The sequence below is a fragment of the Schistocerca cancellata genome, chromosome 9 (genome assembly GCF_023864275.1).
Source record: "Schistocerca cancellata isolate TAMUIC-IGC-003103 chromosome 9, iqSchCanc2.1, whole genome shotgun sequence".
In the NCBI taxonomy this organism is placed as follows: domain Eukaryota; kingdom Metazoa; phylum Arthropoda; class Insecta; order Orthoptera; family Acrididae; genus Schistocerca; species Schistocerca cancellata.
Genome location: NC_064634.1, coordinates 152,185,828 through 152,213,490, shown reverse-complemented (window position 1 = coordinate 152,213,490; position 27,663 = coordinate 152,185,828). Strand labels below are relative to the sequence as shown.

At 41.9% G+C, this 27,663-nt stretch overlaps 1 protein-coding gene across 1 annotated transcript in view; it reads right to left on the bottom strand.

The window, feature by feature from the left end:
* The window catches only part of LOC126101248 (transmembrane protease serine 9-like), a 302,414-nt gene that overhangs the window by 115,924 nt on the left and 158,827 nt on the right, over positions 1 to 27,663 (bottom strand). The window contains exon 6 of the mRNA XM_049911935.1: positions 12,626 to 12,779. Within this exon, the coding sequence (XP_049767892.1) occupies positions 12,626 to 12,779 (154 nt within the window). The remainder of the gene's footprint in view (positions 1 to 12,625; positions 12,780 to 27,663) is intronic.

Sequence of the window (27,663 nt, the reverse complement as noted above, 5' to 3'; positions counted from 1 at the left end):
GTGATTACATTTTCGGGCAACTTGGGTCCATAGATCCTGAGAAATCAGTATCCAGAACAACCACCTCTGGCCGTAATAACGGCCTTGATGCGCCTGGGCATTGAGTCAAACAGAGCTTGGATGGCGTGTACAGGTACAGTTGCCCATGCAGCTTCAACATGAACAATACGAGACTGCAATAGAAGGGAGAACCGACAGAAGTACTCAAAGTACCCTCCGCCACACACTGTCAGGTGGCTTGCGGAGTATGTATGTAGATGCAGATGTAGATACCACAGTCCATCAAGAGTAATGACTGGCGTATTGTGACGAGCCAGTTGCTCGGCCACCATTGACCAGACGCTTCCAATTCGTGAGATATATGGAGATTGTGCTGGCCAGGGCAGCAGTCGAACATTTTCTGTATCCAGAAAGGCCCGTACAGGACCTGCAACATACGGTTGTGCATTATCGTGCTGAAATGTAGGGTTTCGCAGGGATCCAACGAAGGGTAGAGCCACGGGTAGTAATACATCTGAAATGTAACGTCCACTGTTCAAAGTGCCGTCAATGGGAACAAGAGGTGACCGGGACGTGTAACCAATGGCACCCCATATGATCGCGCCGGGTGATACGCCAGTATGGCGATGACGAATACACGCTTCCAATGTGCGTTCACCGCGATGTCGCCAAACACGGATGCGACCATCTTGATACTGTAAACAGAATCTGGATTCATCCGAAAAAATGACGTTTTGCCATTCGAGCACCCAGATTCGTCGTTGAGTACACCACCGCAGGCGCTCCTGTCTGTGATGCAGCGTCAAGGGTAACCGCAGCCACTGTCTCCGAGCTGATAGTCCATGCTGCTGCAGACGTCGTCGAACTGTTCCTGCAGATGGTTGTTGTCTTGCAAACGTCCCCATCTGTTGACTCACGGATCGAGACGTGGCTGCACGATCCGTTACAGCCATGCGGATAAGATGCCTGTCATCTCGACTGCTAGCGATACGAGGCCATTGGGATCCAGCACGGCGTCCCGTATTACCCTCCTGAACCCACCGATTCCATATTCTGCTAATAGTCATTGGATCTCGACCAACGCGAGCAACAATGTCGCGATACGATAAACCGCAATCGCGATAGTCTACAATCCGACCTTTTTCCAAGACGGAAACGTGATGGTACGCATTTCTCCTACTTACACGTGACATCACAACAACTTTCCACCAGGCAACGACGGTCAACTGCTGTTTGTGTATGAGACACTGGTTGGAAACTTTCCTCATGTCAGCACGTTGTAGGTGCCGCCACCGGCGCCAACCTTATGTGAATGCTCTGAAAATCTAATCATTTGCATATCACAGCATCTTCTTCCTGTCGGTTAAATTTCGCGTCTGTAGCACGTCATCTTCGTAGTGTAGCAGTTTTAATGGCCAGTAGTGTAAAAGCACCCAAGCCTGAACAGCACACCAAAGTATAAGCACTTCAGCTATTCCTTGCGTAATCCAGGACGCTGTAGTTTACGGATAAATGACCAGATGCCCTTGTCTAATGGTCCCGTTGATTAACACAATGCCGCAATAGCAGGAAAATGTGTTACCAAATTGTGAAATATATTTTGGGTTCAGTCTGAGATCACACTAGCACATATAATAAAAAAAATTCAAGGATATTTTTATGATGCACGCCAGATGATAGCGGTGACAACTGATATTCACTCTGTATCTGAGGTGAGGATGAGCTGATTCAGCCGAAACATGTCGTTTCAACATTAAAGTGTACCTAATGTAATCTGATACATAATGTAGTAAAACTGAAACATTTTAGAAACTTTTGAGAGTTTTGTGGTGCAAGGTTTTAGTGCAGTGGGATCGCCAGTTTTATCATACTAGTCCATGAAGCTGAGACTAGCATCAGTAGTACTCTATTTTAATTTGAGAAATCATTCTTGTAATGGCTGTAGGAAGATAAAACTGTTGGATGTAACTGCAATTTATTTGCTACGATAGGATATGATAGGCTATAATTTTTTTTCGTTACTTCATAATATGGTACGTCTTTCAGAAATACAAAGATGAATGTATTTGAATCATTTACACATAGCGCACAGAAGTACAGGAGTTTGACAAAAATGCGGAAACACCGTGAGAAACGCTATGCTTGAGCTTAAATGCAGATGCCAGGAAAGCCCGCAGGTTGCGCTGTTGTATTTCAACACGAACGGCACCTGTGCAGTGGACTCAATACGTCGCAAGTGTTAGACATGGTCAGAACAGTGTCCTGCGTAGTTGTGAGTATATTATGTCGAATGCAAGTAAAATCGTGCATGGGAAAATAGTTGGGGCTCGTATAGTTGGTGCTCGTATTGGTGGTACTTCCGTAAGCAAGGTTGTTGCTGTTGTCTTCAGTCCTGAGACTGGTTCGATGCAGCTCTCCATGCTACTCTATACTGTGCAAGCATCTTCATCTCCCAGTACTTACTGCAACCTACATCCTTCTGAATCTGCTTAGTGTATTCATCTCTTGGTCTCTCTCTACGATTTTTACCCTCGACGCTGCCCTTCAATGCTAAATTTGTGATCCCCTGATGCCTCAGATTATGCCCTACCAACCGGTCCCTTCTTCTTGTCAAGTTGTGCCACAAACTCCTCTTCTCACCAATTCTATTCAATACCTCCTCATTAGTTATGTGATCTACCCATCTAATCTTCAGCATTCTTCTGTAGCACCACATTTCGAAAGCTTCTATTCTCTTCTTGTTCAAACTATACATCGTCCATGTTTCACTTCCATACATGGCTACACTCCATACAAATAATTTCAGAAACAACTTCCTGACACTTAAATCTATACTCGATGTTAACAAATTTCTCTTCTTCAGAAATGCTTTCCTTGCCATTGCCAGTCTACATTTCATATCCTCTCTACTTCGACCATCTTCAGTTATTTTGCTCCCCAAATAGCAAAACTCCTTTACTACTTTAAGTGTCTCATTTCCTAATCTAATTCCCTCAGCATTACCCTACTTAATTCGACTACATTCCATTATCTTTGTTTTTGTTGATGTTCATCTTGTATCCTCCTTTCAAGACACTGTCCATTCCGTTCAACTGCTCTTCCAAGTCCTTTGCTGTCACTGACAGAATACAACGTCATCGACGAACCTCAACGTTTTTATTTCTTCTCCATGGACTTTAATACCTACTCCGAAATTTTCTTTTGTTTTATTTACTGCTTGCTCAATACACAGGTTGAATAACATCGGGGAGGGGCTACAACCCTGTCTCACTCCCTACCCAACCGCTGCTTCCCTTTCATGGCCCTCGACTCTTATAACTGCCATCTGGTTTCTGCACAAATTGTAAATAACCTTTCGCTCCCTGTATTTTACCCCTGCCAGCTTTAGAATTTGAAAGAGAGTATTCCAGTCAACATTGTCAAAAGCTTTCTCTAAGTCTACAAACGCTAGAAATGTAGGCTTGCATTTCCTCAATCTGTTTTCTAAGATAAGTCGTAGGATCAGTATTGCCTGACATGTTCCAACATTTCTGCGGAATCCAAACTGATCTTCGCCGAGGTCAGCTTCTACCAGTTTTTCCATTCGCCTGTAAAGAATTCGCGTTAGTGTTTTGCAGCTGTGACTTATTAAACTGATAGGTCGGTAATTCTCACATCTGTCAACACCTGCTTTCTTTGGGATTGGAATTATTATATTCTTCTTGAAGTCTGAGGGTATTTCGCCTGCCTCATACATCTTGCTCACTAGATGGTAGAGTTTTGTCAGGACTGGCTCTCCCAAGGCCTTCAGTAGTTCCAATGGAGTGTTGTCTACTCCCGGGGCCTTGTTTCGACTCAGGTCCTTCAGTGCTCTGTCAAACTCTTCACGCAGTAGCGTATCTCCCATTTCATCTTCATCTACACCCTCTTCCATTTCCATAATATTGTCCTCAAGTACATCGCCCTTGTATAGACCTTCTATATACTCCTTCCACCTTTCTGCTTTCCCTTCTTTGCTTAGAACTGGGTTTCCATCTGAGCTCTTGATATTCATGCAAGTGGTTCTCTTTTCTCCAAAGGTCTCTTTAATTTTCCTGTAGGCAGTATCCATCTTACCCCTATTGAGATAAGCCTCTACATCCTTACATTTGTCCTCTAGCCATCCCTGCTTAGCCATTTTGCACTTCCTGTCGATCTCATTTTTGAGACGTTTGTATTCCTTTTTGCCTGCTTCATTTACTGCGTTTTTATATTTTCATCAATTAAATTCAATATTTCTTCTGTTACCCAAGGATTTCTACTAGCCCTCGTCTTTTTTTCTACTTGATCCTCTGCTGCCTTCACTACTTCATCCCTCATACCCTCCCATTCTTCTTCTACTGTATTTCTTTCCCCCATTCCTGTCAATTGTTCCCTTATGCTCTCCCTGAAACTCTGTACAACCTCTGGTTTAGTCAGTTTATTCAGGTCCCATCTCCTTAAATTCCCCCCTAAGCAAGGTAGGCGAAGCGTTTAGTGTTTCAAGAAACACGGTGTCTAAGATTTATATCGCACACAGGGTAAGCGGAAAAACATAATCCACTAACTCACAAAGCGAAAGAAAGTTTGGTTTGAGTAATGGTGGTAGATGGTCGTGGAAGAGGACTGTGACGAAAAATAAGGGGACGGCTGCTGTAAAAGTCGTTTCAGAATCGCATGTCGCACTCACGAACCCTGTCAACACCAAAACAACAGGAAGGGCGTTCCACAAGCAGGGAAATGGAGGTCAAGGAGAACCTACAAAACCAATCAACAATGTTGCAAATGCCTATAACAGGGAAACGCGATGCCGAAGCCAGAAAACCTGGCCTACCGAGTCTTGTTTCACACTGTCCCCAACTTCTGGCCGAATTTACACCCGAGGACTGAAATATGGTGGGCGTTCTGTGATGACTTGGGCAGACATATCGTGACATTCCGTAAGTTCCGTGGTTACTCTTCTAGGTTTCATAACTAACAAAGACGATGTTACTGTTTTGGCTAATCACGTCCATTCCGTGATACAATATTTCTTGCGCAATGCTGATTCTGTGTTGCAAGACGACAGGGCCGCTATCCACACAGTTCGTATCGCTCAGGCCTAGCTTTTTGATCACGAGAATGAATACCTGCATTTTCCCTGGCGACTACAGGTAACACATCTCTAAATTATTGAGACTATGTGGGCCACTTTCGAGAAAAGGGTTCGTGACCGGACCCACATTCATCATCGTTATCTGAATTTTCCACTATTTTGTACGAAGAATAGGATACGATTCTCTTGAAACCCCTACAGTGCCTATATTTATTCATTCCCAAACGAGTGGAAGCTGTTTTTAATGGCAACGGGTTTGCTAGGCCATATTAGGCATGGTAATGTGTTCCGTTTTTGGTGTTCCCGTACTTCTGTCCACCCACTGCAGAGTGACTGGCTTCGCGCAACCAAAGACGAAACATACGGCTAATGCAGAATGTAAGAGACTGTTGTGTACATAGTTCCGCGTAGTCAGCGCGTACACAACTTTCCCACTAGAGCGCGCCCCGCTAAGCACAACAGCGCATGTGCAGTGCTCGTCCGTCTCCGCACTACGAGATGGCGCTGCCATAGAGACGGACCAAATTCTGCTTCCGCCGATCCGCGTATTAATATGTAACGCAGCCAATGAGATTGCTGCTAACGTAGAACCTTTTCTCCTCGCAGATCACACTAGCGCAGTGATACATGAACATGCGAGGTATTATAACGAGTGTACAGACCTCCGATCACCAGTCTGCATCAGACTGCATTTGTCTGCAACTGTCTGTACCAGTCTATAGTCAAGTTTCAGTCTGCCCCTAATAAGATTACCATATTCCTGTACATAGCCATGAAGATAAATGTATAGACACTTTTGTCAAGTATCAGAGATATATGTGAGAAAAAGATTAACGTACCAATACCAAAGGAACTTCCGATTGTCAATTGTAAATAGCTTCCAGAACCAAGTTAAGTAATTTTTATGCTTGTTATTATTTTAATAAATGTGAGTGAAAATTAATCAAGATCTGTTTAAAGTTGGTCACTGTCAATCTGCTACTCTAAGCATGCAAGTGGTATTGCTATCGTCTGACCTAACGGCAGAAGATAAACACGCCATGATAAGACCACGAGACATATTGCTGACTCTTGCCTACTTTGTTAGAGAGACAAGTCAAATAATCTGATGGTGTGTGTACCGAAGGTCTTACAGTACGCACACCACAGAGACCCATTCAAAAACCAGACACATTGTATTTATGTTAAACATTTAATGTATTGTTGAATACACACAGATAAGGTTATAATGATTTGTTTATAAGCGGTGTTCAAAAAGTCTCTCTGCAGTTCCATATGACTGTTAGTCGCTCGTGCCGTATGCCGCAGTGAATATACCGAAATGAAACTCAGTGAAATACAAGTTATTATTTTATTTAATATTCATTTTTACTTACAGATTTTCACATTAAATGTTGAAAGTGTCCCCCTGTTGTTGAATACACAATTCAATTCGTCTAATCATGTTTCCAAACACAAGCTGTAACATTTCTTCTGTAACAGAAGCAGTGAAAGTGGATTTGCAATTTTCAATTCATCGATAGATTTTGGACGGTTATTTTAGAGAGTTGCTTTCGCTGCACCCCAGAAGAAAAAGTCAGGTGGTGTTAGGTCAGGCGATCGTGGAGGCCAAAGTCCCTGTGAAATTATGCGATCACCAAAAACATCAGCAAGCATTGACATTGAAACGCGAGCTGTATGCGCGGTTGCACCATCTTGTTGAAAATAACCGTTCCGTATTTCACTTAACAAACGTTCTCCTATGAATCGGTACATAATATCACAACAGTATCGTTGTGCGTTTTTGTTTCGTTGAAAAATATGGGACTCACAATCCGACGTCTAGAAATTGCAATTCAAACTCCTATTTTCACAGAATCAAGCGGTTCCCCTTGAATACACAATGGATTTGCAGTACTCCACATACGAGAATTTTGCGAGTTCATGGACCCGGATAAATGAAACCACGCCTCATCAGTGAAAAACGTTTCATTAAGAATATCCCTCATATTTTGCTGAACGAAATTTTTGAACCATTGACAATAATGCAGTCTCTTGCTATGATCAGTATTTTTCAGTTCTTGCACGACTGACACTTTGTATGGGAAAAGTTCTAATTTTTTCCTTACAGCCGTGTGGGCCGTTCCAACACTAACATCGATTTCATGACCGAGTTTTCTTACTGACTTGTTTGGACTCACGGACATTTTATCGGAAATATCGAGTAGTTTGTCCTCAGACAAAACGCTAGAACGACCAGTTCTTGGTGCATCTGTCACTGAACCTGTAGTTCGAAATTTGTTAATCAAATCGCGGTGTGGGAGTGTTGTCTCCAGGACAACTGAATTAAATGTTTGACGAACTGAAACTGTGTATTTACCGCCAGCTTTGAACACTTGTTCGACTAAAAACACACGTTCTTCAGTAGTCAGCATTTTAGCAGTGACAAAAACGAGACAAACGAACAAAGGAACTAAAATTAAACGTTCACGTCAACACGTAACGACACACACGAACGATACTACTGACGCTGGCTGAGATAAACGGAACAGTGGAATGTTGCGAGAGTCCACTTGAAGGGTCATACGGCACGCGCGGCTAACAATCATACGGCACTGTGGAGAGACTTTTTGAATACCCCGTATAAAAATTTAACATACTTAAGTTTTGTAAGAAACGAATGAAGTGCGATTGCTTTGTTGTAGGAAAGGAGTCTTGTAAAAAGCATACAATCGTTGTTTCTCTCAGAGGGACGGGGTGATGGGACTGAAATAATAAAAGCCGCCTTCGTCAAAGCAGGATCTGGCACGAGGCGCTTGGACCGCACATCACTCGTGGAATCTGTATCGCATCAGCTGATGGCGCCACCAGGAGTCATTACCTCGCCAGGATATCCTCTCTTAGACTCCTGTTGAAATTACCAGCGTTTAAGTGCCGTATGGCCTGGGTTAACGACGACAGATGTTAGTCCGGAGCTTAGTGATGGTTGCCATTTGCATAGCTGTATAGAGGAAGAATATCGGCATCATCACTATGATTTCTGGAGCTCATTAAAATTTCTTATAGATGCGTACCGATGGTTGCTGGTTCCACTACACTGTCTCAAGCTGAATAATAATTAACTTTCCATTAAATATGTGAGACTTTAACGCATGTCTTCATACATCAATACCATTGTTGGATTTTGTGGTTCTATTCTGTGCAAAACTTTTCTTTCTAAAAAGTCTCACTTAACTGTGTCTTCCTCATTAGGATAATGGATAGAAGTTTACCTGCAAAACCATCATCACGATATTACGGATAATACAATGTTGTTACGGTTTATCGCTTGGCAAAATAAGAAAAGTCACACTACATGCGGTCGTGACGGCACATTGTTCATTCAGTACAATGGCGACAACGACACAGCCAATCAGAAATGTTGCATGATGGCCCTGGTCATAATTATAATAGTTGTTAATACTGCTCTGAGGTCAGTCGCATGGCAAGGCAGTTCTCCTACTGGCAAATCACAGTGTAATAATCTTTTGAACATTACTGATACTTAGCAGAGCCAACGGCCTTGCCGCAGTGATAAAACCGGTTCCCGTCAGATCACCGAAGTTAAGCGCTATGGGGCTGGCCTAGCACTTGGATTGGTGACCATCCAGTCTGCTGAGTGCTGTTGGCCAGTGGGGTGCACTAAGCCCTTGTGAGGCAAACTGAGGGGCTACTTGATTGAGAAGTAGCATGTTCAGTCTCGTAAACTGACTTACAACCGGGAGTGGGATGTTCTGACCACATGCCCCTCCATATCCACATCCAGTGACGCCAGTGGTCTGAGGATAACACGGCGACCGGTCGGTACCGTTGGACATTTCAAGGCCTGTTAGGACAGAGAATACTTTGCAGAGTGTTGTGTACATAGTTCGATGTAGTCAGCGCGTAGACAACTTTCCCACTAGAGCGCGCCCCGCTAAGCACAACAGCGCAGGCGCAGCGCTCGTCCGTCTCCGCACTACGAGATGGCGCTGTCTTAGAGACGGACCAAATTCTGCTTCCGCCGATCCGCGTATTAATATGTCACGCAGCCAATGAGATTGCTGCTAACATAGAACCTTTTCTCCTCGCGGATCACACTCGCGCAGTGATACCTGAATTCGCGAGGTATTATAACGAGTGTACAGACCTCCGATTAGTCAGTCTTCATTAGTCTGTAGTCAAATTTCAGTCTGCGCCTAATAAGATTATCATATTCCTGTACATAGCCATGAAGAGAAATGTATAGACACTTTGTCAAGTATCAGAGATATGTGAGAATAAGATTAACGTACCAAGACCAAAGGAACTTCAGATTGTCAATTGTAAATAGCATCCAGAACCAAGTTATTTTTATGCTTTTTATTACTTTAATAAACGTGTGTGAAAATTAGTCAAGTTCTGTTTAAAGTTGGTCACCGTCAATCTGCTACTCTAAGCGTGTAAGTGGCATTTCTATCGTCTGACCTAACGGCAGAAGATAAACACGCCACGATAAGACCACGAGATATATTGCTGACACTCGCCTACTTCGTTAGGGTGACAAGTCAAATAATCTGATGGTGTGTGTACCGAAGGTCTTACAGTACGCACACCACACAGAGGCTACACAATGAGGCATAAGAGAGGGCTAGTATTTGTTGACACATTGACAGTTTATGTCAGATAATAAATGAAACTGTCTTGGCAAACCTTCGCTACCTGGTCAAAAACTTTCGGTCATCCTATGAAATTCGGAACTGACCACTAGACGTCTCGAGCATAAAAGGAGGCGGGGTGTATCATGTTTTTCGTGGTTAGGGCGTGGTAACACTGTTGCGCTTAAGAAAGTAGCAAATGTTAAATAATATGAACACATTTTAAAGCATCGTGCACCGCACACGCTAAAGGTAAAGTACAAGGTAGTGCTCAAACAATGTGTCCCGCAACGTGTGTCTGCGGGACGCTAATTGTCCCGCTTTATGGTGAACCAGGCCTAGGTTAGAAAGAAACCGCATTCAAGGGAAGTACATGGGGCGCGTTGCGTACATGCAACGGTGTCGGGCGTGTGGACAATGACAGCAGCCGCTCACACCCACGCCGCCCCTGGAGGGAGACAAGTGAGTGTCGCACGCGTTCGGTCACTAGCCGCCCTCTCCCCCCCCCCCCCCCCCCCCGCCCCTCGCTGCACCAGTGTCTCGCGTTACGACGGCGCCGTGCAGTTAGTACACACTACTTATCACAGAGGTTCGGTGTTTTTATGCGATTCATAAAATAAATAGCGTTTAGTGTGTTATTGTGCACTTTGCTATTACTATTACTGAACAGTTCGTTTGGATTTGAGTCATTTCTGATTCAGAAAAAGACAGTGAAAAAGTAAACTACAAAAACTGTAAAGTGAAGTGTTCCTACCGGCATGAATGGAATAATTCGTATCCTTTTTTGAAAAACGCTGATACGAATGCGCATAAAGCTTCTTGCAACATGGGTATGAAATCATTTATGATACCACACGGAGGTTTGAATGATGTAAAACGGCATCATAGCGTCCCGGAACACCAACAGGGTGAAAGATCTCGAAAGAATACTCAGACTTTGCAGCAGTTTTTAAAGTGCGATGTATTCACGACAGACGAGGAAAAAGTGACAGCTTCAGAGTTGTCCAAAGTTTACCATGGCGTAGACCGTAACTTGTCGTACAGTTCTATTGACTGCGATTCAACCTTATGGCCCGTGATATTTAATGATTCCCAAATCGCGTCAAAAATATCGCTCGGTAGAACTAAGACGTCCTCTTTCATTTTCAAATTTCTGGCTCCACCATCAATCTAAGATAGCGTGGAAAAACTAAGGCCATGCGTGTTTTACAGTATTTCGAGAGATCCGCCAAATTACGTATATATATATATATATATATATATATATATATATATATATATATATAATTATTTCCAATAATTGTCAGTTTTTACTCTCCAAAGAGTGGAATCGGCATCTGCCTGTTTGATTTTTATGAGAACCCGGATGAAAAAGCGATCGATATTTATAATAATATAATAAATAGACTCAAAGCGCGGGATTTGGATTTCACAAACATAGCCTTCTCTGCCGAAGACCCTAATGTTAATTTTGGCAAAAATAATTCAGTTATCTTCTCAAGATAATGTCAACATCTTGTCTGAAGGGTATTCAGAACACGTGGTACACAATGTTATCCGTCATGCTAGGGGGAAGTGCAAGTTTCAAGTTGAGAATTTGATACTTAAAGTCTACGACCACTTATCCTAGAATACTCAGAGAGTCTAGACCTTAAAAGAACACTTTTGCTGCTGCTGGAACAGAATATCAAAATATTATACGACACGTCAAAACAATGTAGCTGTCACTGCATCCTGCTACTGGGAAAACTCTACGGTAACTGTTCAGTTGTAGTAGGAAAATATTTTGATGACAACCACGCAAAGAAAACGGAATGATTCCTTCGATTTCTAGATAATCTTTTTAAAAATGTTTCAGAGCGCCATCTTGATTTTGGATAAAAGTAAAGCTTTATCGTGCGAAACCTTTAACATCTAAACAGATTTAGGCCTAAAAATAGGGCAAAGAATTAACTAAAAATTCTTTGGATTTATTTGCTCAAATGCCCTCACCAGCTTCGCAGTTGATGAACAAGAGTCTATCAAAACTGTTTTGACTACATGGTACAAAAATTCATGGAAATACCTGGACGATCACTTTGATTTTTCAGAAGATAATAATTAGGCAATAACGGGAATATTTGCATTGGAAAATACATTTTTTCGCAAGGTTCTTTATATGTGTTGAGAAAACTTGTCACTCACCAAACTCACAGATCTAGACGAATATTATAATGAGTTCTGCAGTATTGAGGAACTTGTAAATAAAATTACTGAGAAGCTTAAGCAAACACCCTCATTGAATTAAAAACAAAATCTATCTATGGAGTATTTAAGCATTCTAATATACTGAACTTATTAAATATTTTCCAGTTTACTGTGTTCATTACATGTTCTAACGCCGGTGTTGAGAGGGCATTTTCACCTTGTGGATTCAAGAAATAGATAGAGGGCTGAACACGTAAGGGCGAAACTGGAATGAAACTTTAACTTTCAGTAAAGTTGTAAAGATTTTTATAATTACGCACTGGGGAATAAAGAAACGCTCAAATGTGGCAAATCGCAAGACAAGTACTCCTTCAAAAAGAAAAACTAATTGATTGAGCAAAGTTCTGTATTTACTGTTTCGTATTAAAATTTTTATGATGATTATTTTGTGATAGCCAAGATTTATTTTGTTTTTTTTTCAAATTATAAAAAAAACTGATAAAAATCGTTACAATTGTTTTTCTCTCGTTTCTGTGCATTTCGAAGTAGGTCCAGCTTCTTTTTTTTTTTGTCAGGTCCCGCATACAAATTTCTGGTTTGCTTCGTATCCGTGAATAATAGTTGACGACTCAAACTGTGACCAACTCCCACGATTTTTCATTAACACCAAAAATTAATGTAGAGCAATGAAAAATGTACTCCGCTAACTTACTCTTTGACGCAGTGTGCCGCAGAGAGGACGGCGGACTTGGAGATGAGCGACGCACCGCACATCGTTGAGTCGTCAGACACCATCAGCGCCTGGTACGGGATTTCGCCGGGCTTCACCCATTCCCCACCGACGATGCGCGAATCGGACAACGCACCTTTCAAACAGATAATGGGATGTCACGTACCGTGATACTACAGCTACCAAACATGCACTCTCAAATCACAATATTAAGATGTATGACTGTGGTTTATGACTGTGGTTTGATAAGTATCGTAAAAAAAGCAAGGAAAAATGTTTGTTTCGTAAGCACATCACCTTATTTCTCGACACGGACTCCTTTAAAGTATATACACTTGGTCCAGCGATCTTCCGGCTCTTTCATCCCACTTCAAAAATACGTTATGTCGAAATCTGTAAAATACTCGTTGACTATGGCTATCAGTTCCTCTTCTGATGAAAATCTCTTACCACCGCACCAAAGTTTCAAGTTAAGGAATAGGAATAAGTCACTTCGGGCTATGTCTGGTGAATAGGGTGGATGAGGAACCATTTCAGAGCTCATTTCATGTACTCTTGCCATCGTTATTGCTGGTGTGTGGGATAGTGCAGTATCCTGGTGAACGAGCACTTTTTTAGTGCCACCCTTGGTCTGTTTTCAGCCAACGCAAGTTTCAAACTTTTTAAGTAATTCTGATAGGAAAAGTGAACTAGAAGTGTTATTAACAACATATAACTTAGTGGTCAATTTACCTATACGTATAGCTCAAGACAGTAGCACTCTAACAGATAATTTGTTTGTACAGAAAGAGAATGTAAAACGAACACATGCTTTCCCTGTGGTAAATCGATTGTCAGACCATGATGCACAACTGATTAACTTACAAAATCTAACAGGATGTACGGTTCAGAAACCATTAAGTAAAGGTGTGAGGGTGCTCAGCCCAGTAGCTATAGATCACTTCAGAGAAAGTTTAAGAAATCTTAATTGGGGAAGTGTATATAATGAGCCAAATGCTAATAATAAATGTAGCATACTTCTTGATAAATTTATATCCCTTTTTTGACATTGTTTCCCACAGAAAATTACTAAATGCAACACCACTCACTTTTAAAAGAAACCTTGTGTTACTACAGGTATTAAAGAGTCTTCAGAAAGCTGTACGAGACAGCAAGAACTAGTAAAGATCCAGAAGTTGTATTACATTATAAAAATTATTTTAACACACTGAGAAAAGTTGTAAGGAAATTAAGAAATACGTGTGTTAGAGAAGAAATTAACAACTCCAGCAATAAAATCAAATCAATATGAAATTCTGTTAGAAGGGAGAAAGGAAATGTAACCACTGTGGTAGGCAGTATTACTATTAAAGAGAATGAGACCATGATAACCAACAGTACACAAGTAGTTAACGTATTTAACAACCATTTCTTAAGTGTAAGAGAAAAAATTGGTGAGAATAGTTCAAAAGAAAAAGCCAGGCAGTACATGGAAGAGTCGGTTTTGAAAATTTTTTGTCAGTTTATGTTTCACCTGACAACCACTTGTGAAATAAGTAAAATTATTAAATCTTTGAAAACTAAATGTTCTGTTGTAGTAGATGACATCTCTAATAAGATATTGAAACAACAGCTGATGTTCTGAGTCACATACGTAACGCATCACTAACTCAAGGTATTGTCCCAGACAAGTTAAATATACCATTGTCAGGCCTCTCTACAAAAAGAGGGACACCGCGTATGTCAAGTTGGCCAGTATCCTTGCTTACACCATTCTGAAAAATCTTCAAGAAAATAATGTACTGAAGAGTGGTTAGCCATCTTAAAAGTAATGGAATCACAGTTCGAATTTCAAAAATGCTGTTCCACTGAGACAGAAATATCCAATTTCACTGTCCACATAATAGAGTCTTTACATAGTAAAATGTCACCAATAGGAATCTTCGGTGACTTGTCCAAAGCATTTGACTGTGTGAACCACGACATTATGTTACAGAAATTACAATTCTATGATATAAATGGGATAGCATATGAATTGTTTAAGTCATACGTACAGAACAGGAAACAGAATGTTTCTTTATATGGGTCACGCGATTTAAATAAGTTTGCCACTTCATCTAACTTGGGTAAAATTACATTAGTTGGTATACAGGGTTCAATCATGGGTCCCTTTCTATTCTTGATATATGTGAACGACCTCCCTTCTTATCTGAAACAAGAAGCTGAACTGACACTGTTTGCTGATGATAAAAGCATCATGATTAATCTAGTAAAAGAAACTCCAATTGAAAACGATACAAATAAGGTCTTTGGAAAAGTCATTAATTGGTTTTCTGCAAATGGGCTTGCTCTAAACTGGAAAAACACAGTACATCCAATTTTCTGCTGGAAAAAATACAGTTCCTTCAATAAATATAACACACCAACAGAAGTCAGTAGACCAGGTAGAGAACACTAAGTTTTTGGGTGTACATATAGATGAGAACCTTAATTGGAAAATTCATATTTTCGATCTTCTAAAGCGATTAGGTTCAGAAACTTTCACAATCAGAATAATTTCCAATTTTGACGATATATAAATTAGTAAGCTAACATACTTTGCATACTTTTACTCTCTGATATAATATAGAATAATATTTTGGGGTAACTCAACACTTACACAATAAGTATTCACTGCTCAAAAGAAAGTGGTTAGAATAATGTGTGGGTTTCATAGTCGAACGTCTTGCAGGCATATTTTTAAAAGATTGGGAATACTTACAACAGCCTCACAGTACATTTACTCACTAATGAAATTTGTTATCAACAACATGGACCAGTTTAAAAACAATAGAAACATTCATGATTATAATACCAGAAAGAAGAAAGACTTACACTCTCCTTTACTCAACCTATCTTTGACCCAGAAAGGGGCAAAATATGCTGCTATAAAAATTTTTGACAAATTACCAGACGAAATAAAATGTCTGACAGAATGCAGTAATAGCTTCCAAAATAAATTGAAATCATATCCCCTTGACAACTCCTTCTATACCATAGATGAATTCTTGAATAGGAATAAATAAATCTATTAATACAGAATATGCAAGTTGTGCCATTTAAGGGAATGGAGCAAATAATATAAATATTAATCTTTAACACTGTACTGTAATATATATATATTAAAAAATCTTGTATCACATGTGCATTTCTTGCGCACTTGACACTTTCCACATCATAACGGCTTCCGTAGCGTGCGATTGATCAATGGAACACGCAACCAACTAACTAAGTAACTACCTAACTACAACAATGAAGCACTATAGGATCCGGTTATGGTTCTCCCATTTTCCAAGTAATCTATGAGGGTTATTTCTTAGGAATCCCAAGAAACAGCGCCATCATCTCAGCAGCTGACAAAATGGTCTTTGCTTTCTTCGGTGAACTGTCACCGACATTTGCCCGTTGCTTTGACTACCATTTGGACTCTGGCGCAATGTGCTGAAACGTTGTACTGGACTCACTTTTGCTCCACTTTGAACAATCGCGGCAACCACCTCGCACACAGACCCCACATAGAAAATTATTCATGAATGATGTTACACTCTCGCTCAGTTGAGATGCCTATAGTCTCAGCAGTTTCACGAATTTTTATTCCGCGGTCTCGCATTTCCGTATCGCGGATTTTGTGAACCGTTTTCTTTGTGGTGACTTCAACTGGACGGCGGGAGCGCACTTCGTCTTGGGTACTTGACCCAACACTTTCCAGGATGATGCTCAACCCCTACAACGCAAATGTTTAATAACCGCACGAAAATCGGTTTCCTCCATTTCAACGGCAGACGGCTGTCAATCATGAACTTTACGCTTTATATTGTTGAAATTCCTTAAACGATCCTCGGAATAAACATGTTTATCAACCATGTAGGGGCAACAAAAATGTTCCATTCTTTAGAGGAAATTTACCAGACTTGTGAAACAACTCTGTTGTATTTTCGGATGATGGAAGGAAACTCATTCAATAATTTATTTTTTGTGTACGATATTGTAAGAAGAATTGCAACTTATCAGCACTGCTATTCAACTTGTGCATCGAATAGGCTATATATTATATGTGTTGCTCCACTTTTCACTTTTGAAGCGTTCCTTTCGTCCGCTCCTCGAAGCTTCCGTAGCTTCGCGCGAAATTACACTCGCGGCAGCGGCGTGAACACACGTATTCTTGGTGAAGTGCGCCGCGCCGAGCACATTATACAGCGTGCTGTTCAACGGATTTAATTGGAAACGCTCATTGGCTGACTCAGTAATTCTCTGTACTGCTACACATTCAAAATCAGTTTCAGTTAGGATCATCAGCCTCACGAACTCCTAAGTGTCAAAAGTTAAAAGCTCTGTAGCTGCCTAACTATTTCTAGGTAAGATTCCGTGACCCGACCACTACACTGGAATATATTCAGCGATAAAACACTGAACAGAAAAAAATCGCAACAGCAAAAAATTAATGTAGATTAATGGAATGTAGGGAGTACTTTTGTCTAGGTAACATATTTAAGTGATTAACATTCCAGCATCACAGGTTAATATAAGCCCCAGATAAGTCATAGCAAGTGTGAAATGCTGGTACATTAACAACCGATGTAGCCACCAGAATGTTGAACGCAATCATGCAAATTAGCATGCGTTGTGTTTGACAGGAGCCGGATGTCAATTTGTTGGATAGAGTCCCATGCCTGTTGCAGTTGGTCAGTCGATATAGGTACGGTTAATGCTATTTGTGCATGACGTTGGAGATATCATCAGATAATGTCTCATATGTGCTCGATTGGAGATATATCCAAGGCAACTTTTCGACACTCTGTAGAGCATGTTGGGTTACAACAGAACTATGTGGGAGGAAAAGGGGGGGGGGGGGGCGTTTTCGCGTTGGATAACACTCACTGAGATGCTGTTCGTGACTGACAGCACAACTGGTCGAATCACCACACCGACGAACAGATCTGAAGCTGTGGTGTGTAGGACAACAGCAAGAGGGCTCCTACTGTCATACGAAATCGCTCTCCAGTTCGTAGCTGCAGGTGTAAGCCTAGTGCCTCTAGCACGCAGACGGCTGGCTGCAAACCCTCAACTGGCCTGCTCCTAACCAAAAATAGCCATCACTGGCACGCAGACAGAATCTACTTTCATCAGAATACGCAACAGATCTCCACCCTGCCCTCCAATGAGCTCTCGTTTGATACCACTGAAGTCGCAAACGGTGGTGGTTTGAGAGCAGTGGAATGCACTTTACAGAACTGTCCTTGAAGTAATCGACTTGTAACAGTTCGTTGTAGTACTGTGGCCCAGCTGATAGTGCAGTCACGTAGAGTGACTGCATTCCTACCAAGTCTTTTTGCAGCATCGCAGAAGGAATATCGAGATCCTCATAGTCCTCTTACATGACCTCTTTCAAACTCACTGAGTTGATGATAACGGCGCCTAGTTTCCCTAATGGCATTCTTGACAGCTGATCACGTCCTATCTCAAAGGTAAATCATTGCCCACGGTTGTTAAAGCGTGTATTCAAAGCAAACTTTACTTGCATCCCCTGGTGGTGCTCCTAGCAAATTTTAATAGACGTCATCTTTCAGATGTAGAAACTCGCCTGTCACGTTTATGTCGCACAGCTCCTTCTTGGTGTTGATATTTTTTTCTGTCATTGTAGTTCAATACAATGTATTCAACTGGTCACTATGAACTACTGCCAATAATCGCAATAATACGACTAAAAGTCAATAGGAAAAGAAGCACAAGACAAATTTCCGTGGAAACAAATTGATACCAGTGATATGAATTAAAGCTAGCCAAATGCCACACTTCTATCCAACACCACTGCCAGTAAGCTAATGTCTCCGCCCTCTGTTCCGATACGATTTTTACCGAACACGTCCACCCTCACTAATCCGCAACACACGCAGAGAAAAACATTGGAATGGTTAAGCAGAATTCGATGCCCGCGCACGGGAATGCTTTACATGCTTCCCGCAGCGGGAAGGTAATTTCGTTGGTCATGAAAGGTCGATAACTTTAGATTTCGGAAATGTCCGCTCCAGAGGGCCACATCATCCGATGAGGCCTGCCAGCCCACTCCTCGCCTTCGCGAGCTCCACATGCGCTGCACGAATAACTTTAACTTACAGGTCTTTTAGCCAGTCAGAATGAGGACCAGGATGTAGGCTTTCTCACTCCTCATTTCTTCCGTGAATCGTTCGCTAATGCTCCCTCTAAAACCCTCTGCAACCTCGGGTTCTTTCAGTTCATCCAGGTCCCATCTCTTTCAGTTTCTGCCTTTTTATAGCTTCTTCAGTTTTAATCCGCAGTTCATTACCAATAAATTGTGGTCAGAGTCCACATCTGCCTTTGGGAATGTCTTACAGTAATGTAATCAATCTGGAACCTACCAGTGTCTCCATGTCTCTTCCACGTATACAACCTTCTCTCAAGATTTTTAAATGTACTGTTAGCTATGATTAAAGTTTGCTTTGTGCAAAATTGTACCAGGTGGCTTCGTCTTTGGTCCATAGAGCGCCTGTACTTCACGGCTAATTTGTAGGCAGCTTAGGCTTTTTCCCAACAAGAATCGTACTGCTGTCCCACATTCATCAGCTTTGGAGTCCGCTTGAGTTGCTGCGCCATTTCAGTCTGACAATCTGATGCACCTGTTGTTCTTGCCACAGCATGACTGTGCCTGCTGCACACTTCTGGCTATGTACCGCTCTTGTTGCGCGATGGCCATAGAGTGCGACAGCGTTTATCTTGATTTTTGAAGTCACTAAGTATGTTACTCCTTCCGCTATTTTATGCTGAAATTTTTTTTAAAAAAAGTTCCTTCTTTCTGTGAAACAAAGACGTATTTGGCACTTAATGTACCGCACGAATGTGACACTCCAGAGAACCATCGACGTCTAAGTGGTGCAGTTGATAATGTCATACCACTATCGATAGTAGTACCCCTCAGAACACGTAAGAGTACGTTTATTATAACGGGAAAGAAATTCCTAACGAATTCCTGACAATAACGATTTTGACGCCATCGCCAGAGTTTCGGCGTTACTTAATTAAAGCAACTACAGGGCAGCAAGTTGTGGAGCAAGTGGGCAGGCATAGATGCGGTGCTATGTAATTTCACAAGCGAGCCAGTTAGTACACCTCAGGGCGGTAGGATTAGCCCGCCCAGTCGTGGCGCCGTCTCAGAAAGCCCATGCTACGACGTGGCAGCCTGTGGTATATTTCTACACCGTTGGAAGGTCCTGGGAATGTAACGGTACAACAAGGGTACTATTAATCGCTCTAAATGCTCCCTGTTTCTGGCACAATTATGTCCAGTCTGACAGCATCTTTTACGACATCGGGTCCACATCAGTCTCAATCATTCTAGGGCCAGCCAGAAACTGACGTCATTCTGGGCAGGTCGGCTCAAGGATTTAAGTCCACCCTGAAGGCTTAGGTGACACAATCGGGAACCATCGCCCGAACGCCACAGCACCGCCAATCTTCTCACTTGGAGGGCAGCAGTCTCAGCCAGACGCCAGACCGGTACTGCCATCATCCCTCCACACCAGGGCAAGCTTCTAACCCAGCAGCCCAAGGGGATCCAGCAGCAGTTCATGTCACTTGCACGCTCACTCAGGGCCGCATAGTGCTAGCTCAGGCACATTCTGCTGAGGGGGTAAATAGTGCCACCACAGACGCCAATTGACCATCCCACCATCACGGTCTTCCAACGTCATCGGCACCATCGGTGGATCACGCCGCAGCAGAGGGCGAATACTGGGGTGTCGCAGTACTCTAGTACTCTAAACCAAGACGAATAAAAAAAAGTTGTACGTTGCAGTGTAGTTTTCCTAGCCATCGCTGACCACTACAACCACCACTCCACCACCTTCACACCATAGCAGCCCGACTCCCTCTAGGTCGCTATATAATGGTGTAAGACGTATCTGTGGTCCTTGTTTGAGAACTGGTGTCAGCACACTCGACGCAGCACGGCTTTACAACCACAGCATGCAGTTTTGTCATACACAGGGGTGAGTGAGCAGACTATTGTGTTTTGTGGTTTTTCTTCCTGTTTCTTGTGTAGGGGGCATGGAATCTAAGTGACAGATGCATAGGGATTTGAGGGTCGCGTTTGTACAACCAGGAGAACCGGCTGATCTTTCCCAGTTCTGTGGTAAAACAGAGTAGCATTATTTGCGACCTCTTAAACGAGGTCATTGTAACTTGAATTTCAAAGCAGATAATGACGATTTCGGTAATAGGCTTGCAGCCAGGGAAGAAGAGCTGAAATTGGTAGAGTAACCTATTCCTTCATTAGATTCTGCCACAGCCTGTTTGGTTGTGCCCTTCTCTGGGTAGTTGACTGACAACGTAATGTGTTTTTTGGATGACCTGGAGTTAGCAGCTAATACTGGGGGTCATTACAGAATCAGTTGTCACAGGTGACAATATTACGATTGGTAGGAAAAGCCTAGACATATGATATATGTACGGAGGGGCTCAGAGGAACACAGACATTTGATGAACTGGAAAAAGGTCTGCTACAAAGGTAAAAAAAGCAAAACAGCACGAAGTTATTTCGTGAGCAATTGTGCGTCAAAGAAGCATAATGAGCCGGTCGAAAATTTTACCAACAGAATATGGAATGTGAATGTGCAGATATGTGAATTAGGGGATGATGACAAGGCAAATACAATCGTACTCCATGAAGTAGAAAAGAAAATATTGGACACATTTTTGAGAGGCTTACTGTCTTGATATCTCTAGAAGGGTGAGAACGGTTACCGCAATCGATTTATACTCTGCGACCCAATTAACCTCGGAGTTTGAAGAAGTTGATGTACTAACAGGAACACAGGAAAATAAAGGAGTATTTTCCGTTGACGTGAGGTGTTGCAGATGTGAAATGACACGACATGTGTAGAGGCAATGTCGCCAACCTCAACGTATTAGATGTGGTGTGGCTAGATTCCACCAACATTATGGTAGGAATGGTAATGAGAAACAAGAGTCGAACAAGCAGGTGTCAAACGCAAACGGAAAGCACAACCACCGGTGCGGATTCGCCAATTTATTTCGATGTAATGAATATGGATGCAGAAGCACACTGTAATGTAGTGTGAATAGTGAAGTGTAGAAAGCACTAGTTTTTATTAGACACAGGGGCACGTATGTTAGTTGTAAGCATAGGCCTCTGGGTCAGAGGCGATTATGACCTTCACGGTATAATTTAGGTGGAGTTGGAGATATGGTGTGAAGTCTTTGGTTTCAGCAGTTATAGATTTTAGGTACTGCATCGAAATCCTGCCCAGAGTAAGAGATGGTTACTGCATGATCTTAGTATTGGACTTTCTGATAGCATAGTATGCCAAAATTTACCATAGGTGACGTATACTTGAAGTTATGGGAACAACGTTTTAACTAGAGGAGACTGTAGCCAACGAAACGCGAATGCCAGATGCACCAATCTTAAAGAGTGAACCACTTAAACTGCAGTGAAACACACTAAGGAGTAATTAGATGTTATTCTGCAAGGTACCAGAAAGCTATTCTGGGTAAATGTGGGACTGGAATGGCCTGTTAATGCATTGCACCTGATAGAACCACTGACAGAAAATGATGCATAAGAACTGGACAGGAAGGCAGTGCTCGTGAATGTAGATAATTTTGACGCTGATGGAATGCAGCTCACGAAGGGAATGTTTGCAGCTAATTTCAAGGGCTTGAATAATATGGGAACGAACTGTCAGTGTGTGCGAGGGTAATGAGCAAACCACCGATGAAACTGGATTGCGCAGCAAGTTATAAAATCATGAATGTATAGAGGGATTGGAATAGGAGATATCATCGATTGAATTTGAGGATTTGTTTTTTCTTCGAGGACCTTTACCAGTAACATCTACAATGCAGCATCATACCCTCCATAGGAACTGAGTCGGGAGTATATCATATACCTTACCGTACACCACGCTGTACGAGGGATACCGAAAAGAAACGGAACCATTTTTAAACATATTTACTCTCATTTTAAACAAAAACCTTCAATCATCTTCAAAGCGCTCTTCACTGGCACTAACTACCTTGTCTAATGTTTTATTTCATTTTCCAAAACATTGTTTAAATTCATCTTTTGTGATGCTTGACAGCGCCTCCATCGTTCTTTTCACCTGAGCAACACCAGCAAAATGCTTTCCTTTCGTGTCTCTTTTCATTCTAGGTATAAAAAAAAAGTCACGCAGAGCAAGGTAGAATGAGTATGAGTGGGGGGAACAGGGGTATTATCATTTTTGGTCAGGGGCGACTCTAGAAGCCGGCCAAGGTGGGGGGGGGGAGGGGCTAATGGCGGGGGTAGGGGTTGGGGGAATGAAATTTTGCTTAACAAAAGGAGAGTTGGGATCCCCCACAGACAAACTGGTAAAATTTAGTGATGCTTAAAGTAATTTTTGGTAACAGTTTTGGAGTTCAGGGTAAAAACGTGTCTACAGAATGTGTGTGCCCGAGAAAATAATACGATTTGACCCAGATGTCCGGTGAATTGGAATTTTTTGTCTGGGGTCAGCAAATTAAGTATTGGTAGACATAACCGGTATATTTGGCTTTCTTGATTATAGTAAGTGGTACTCGTACATTAATATACATCCAATGTATATTAATAAATAATAAGACGCCCATTTTAAGTTAAATGATATTTATTGGCTTAGATAGCAAGCTATTTTCCGCTCTTCCACAACCTATACTGATACATAATTACAAAAAAATGATTGAATGTGATGAAGTAATATATTCACTGATTTCTGAAGTCAATTTATCCAGTGTAATATGCTACTCCAATTTGGGGGAGGGGTGGAGGACTATAGAACTCCGCCGTTGCCATCGCCCCTGTTTTTGGTCAAGAACTGTTGCACAGGCAGGGCTCTATGAGCAGGGGAACTGTCATGATGGAAAAACCAGTTACCCGACAGCCACAAATTATGCCACTTCTCCTGCATACTGTTACACAGTCTTTCCAAAACTTCCAAATGGGAAGTATGGTTAAATTTCTGACACTGCGGAGAAAACTCTGAACAGACGACTCCTGTTACATGGAAAAAACAAATCGGCATTGTCTTACTGTTTTATTTCACCTGTCCTCCTTTCATTGGGTGAGGCGAACTTGAAGTCTTCCGCTGGCGTCATTGTTGCTTTCATTCAGGATCGTAAGCATAGCACCGAGTTTCGACACGCGTGATATCTTTTTTTTTTAAATTGGACTATTTCGGGACTATTCTTTCAAAGCACAGGCACAAATTTGGCAGCCACCCTTTTCATTCACAAATCTTCTTTCATGAATCCCTGTACTGAATTACTGACAGCTCCACAGTTTCTTCAGTGGTCCGTCACTGATCTTCATTGATGACTGTAACAATATTTTGAACATCTTCGTGTGTTCGGACCGTAGAAGGATGACCAGAACGAGGTTCGTCGTCAACTAACATTTCACCATTTTTGAAACGGCCGAGCTACACAGCCACTTGTGTTTTCCCAATAGCACCGCCCTTGTACCCCGTTTTTAACATTTCAAGAGAGTTTTACTGCACTTTTTTCGGGAAAAAAGCAGAATTTCACCGCCGCACGCCGCTCACGAAAATCAGCCTTTGCAAAAACGACAATCGCACAAAACAGTTGTCACTATAAACACTGCCGAAACTAGTCCTGACCTTGTTCTGACCTTCAGCGATGGCACTCGGCTTACTGACTCTTGAAATGTTCGCTCTATGCAACCGAGCGGCAAAACGTAGTGCTATAAAAGCGCTCCCAACCAAAAAAATAGGTTTTTTTTTGTCTGCGACCAGAATGAGAGGAATTCATTGAGCAACAGATAGTGGTTTGTATAAGAGAGGGAAGCAATAGTTTGTGGAGTGCAGCTGTCCTAATTGTATGGGAAACGTCACCACATGGACTTATAGATATAAAGAAGCCATAACAAATGCATATCCGGTCCCAAACATTATTGAAACTTCTGACGATTTGGGGCTGCGTAAATACTTCTCACCTTAGATCCGAGAAGTAGGAGACATCAGATAGAGGCACACCCAGAGAACTATCTGAAAACAGCGTTCGTTCTCTGCGGCCGTTTACAGTATTGTAGAATTCCATTTGGGTCGAAAAATTCTCCTGGAACATTTCATCGTGGACTGCTGAAGGGGCTGAAGCCTCGCCAGTGCATGATATACCTGCAGTATAGCTGGATGATGTAATCATTTTTGAGAAGGATATGGCAGAGCATATGTAATATTTGCGAGGGGCTTTTAGTAATTTACGAGCAGGAAATTTATCAGTAAACATAGAAAAATGCCGTTTTACATTAGAAGAAGGTAGGTATTTAGGATATATTATTAAAATGGAAGGGGTAGAGACGGAGCTGAGGGTGACAGAGGCAGTACAGGAATTTCCCTTTACTAGTATTCCCAAAGAATTAGCCTTTCTGGATTTACCGAATTACTATAGAAAATACATAAAAGAGTTTGTAAAAGTAGCCCAGTGATTTACGCGACTGTTAAAAAAGGGAGTAAAGTTCGAATGGACAAAGAAATGCCAAGAGTCGTTTGAAGAGTGAAGAAGACCATTGGCATTGAGTTCAGCACAAATTTTTCTGGATAATGTCCACCAGCACTTCCAATCAGACTATAGGATGTGTCCATAGTCAAGTAGTAAATGAAGATAGACATGTGGTAGCGTATGCCAATAGGCAGCACAGCAGAGCAGAGAAAAACTACTCAACAACAGAAAAGGGACGCTTGGTGTGAATATGGAATTACGTTTTTCAGGTTTTATTTGTATAGAAAGAGCTTTACAGTAGTAATGAGCAATTCAGCCCCTAAAAGGTTTTTGTAGCTTAAGGACCATTCTTGTAGGCTGGATAGTTGAGCATTAAGGCTAAGTGCATTCAGCTATGAAGCAGTACACAAACCTGGTAAGAGGCACACAAACGCATGTTGTTTAAGGAGAAAAATAGCATAATTCAGCCCTTGCACAATGGCAAGCAGCGAAACAGCATGGGTAGTGCCAGCTATGCTGAAATAGGAAATGTTGAAAGAAATGCATGACCACTTGTTATCAGGCCATGATGGTGTAGAACAACGAATATAATGGTGAAAGAGTGCTGTTGGTGGAAGTCTATAAAGGACGATGTGGGCTGGTATGTGAGGGGTTATGTACAATGGGGACAGTGAGCGGATATGAGATGCAAGTTAATAACTTTTTTACACATTGAAAGAAGCAATGGAGCCTTTTAAAATTATTGGGTTGGACCTTCTTGCACCATTCAACAAGATTCCAGCCAGGAATCGATTTTTGTTAACCATTATTGATCATTTTTCTAGATATGTGGAAATGATTGCCTCTGTAATCAGTAGGCAAAAACAGTAGCATAAGCATTGGTGAACAGTTGGGTGTTCATATTGGGAGTACCAGAAACTATGACCACTGATCACAGAACGAACATTATGTTCAGTTTGTTAAATTTTAAGGTTAAGAAGTTGATGAGTCCATTGCGCCTCCAGGCTAATGGTAGAGCGCCGGAGGTACATCACACAGTCAGAAGTATTATGAGTCATTATGTGGGTGTCCACTATAATGATTGGGGCATGTGTTTATCTTTCCTTAAGAGTGCATATAATTCAAAAGTCCCTTGTGTAGTGGGACTGTCAACATATGAGGTAGTTTACAGGTAGGCATGCCATCGCCATTTGACAAAATAAGGTTACGTGATTTTGCTAAAAGAGTGAGGGAAATTTGGAAGCATGTTCAGGGAGCAAACGGCAGAACCTGGAACGGTCGGGGAATGATAGTGGCAGATTGCTACAGTATAAAATCGGTCAGTTAGTACTGTTATAGAACCTGCACATTCTGAAGGATAAGACCAGGAAATAAAAAACAAATTATCGAGGGCCATATGGGGTAGTTGACACAAAAACGTCGGTAAATTACCGGTTCTTACAACTGTTGTGCGTGTGGGACGTCTGAAGCCACTTCGAGATGCACCAGATGCGTTGAGACAGATGTCGTTTTTTCTTGGGGGCATGTATACAGAAGCCCTGCAAAATCTCTGCAGGAAATTCCATATGGATGAATACCAAGAAATTTGGAGGGAATAGTTTACGTGTAGGTGAGAGTGTACATGTTACTTAGAGGCATAATGGATTAGCATGCCAGTTGAGATGGGGACGGAAGGAAGAAGTTTTGTTGCTATATGTATGATTATACTTTTATGTTCATTGGCATGTAAGTTAGATATTTTTGTATGTCTATGTAACGGCAAACCTTTTGAAGGGGGAAGGTTAGTGATGGGAGTTCTCTGTTCATAGGTTGCTACAGGTCGAAGTAAGAGATTAAGGTTGTCCTTAGCCTAACAATGTTGCACCTCTTCACTAGAAGTGGAATGGGGTCGCTACAGGTACTACCATTGGAAGGGAGAAACATGCGAGATGACACTGTACTTAGAAGAAGGCCAGAACTGGACATGTGACGTACTGGAGCCGCGAGCCTACATTCAGCAAGCATGTTCGTACTGGATGTTTTCTGTAAAAGTATCGAAGTGGTACTAGTGAACTGCTTTGAGCAAGATAAGGTCGAGGGAGCTGAACGTTTCGGTTTGCATAGGAGTGAAATACTTATTAAAGGTTACAGTAACCGTTATAGAGATTGTAAGTTGCACAAGAAGAACAGGTATCTGTTTATGACCGTATTTAGAGCTTCTTATCCATTATGAAATCAGCCTTTAAAAAATGGTTCAAATGGCTCTGAGCACTATGGGACTTAACATCTATGGTCATCAGTCCCCTAGAACTTAGAACTACTTAAACCTAACTAACCTAAGGACATCACACAACACCCAGTCATCACGAGGCAGAGAAAATCCCTGACTTCGCCGGGAATCGAACCCGGGAACCCGGGAGAGGGAAGCGAGAACGCTACCGCACGACCACGAGCTGCGGACAAAAATCAGCCTTAAATGTAAGTCTTGCGTTACACCAAAGATGAAAACTTGC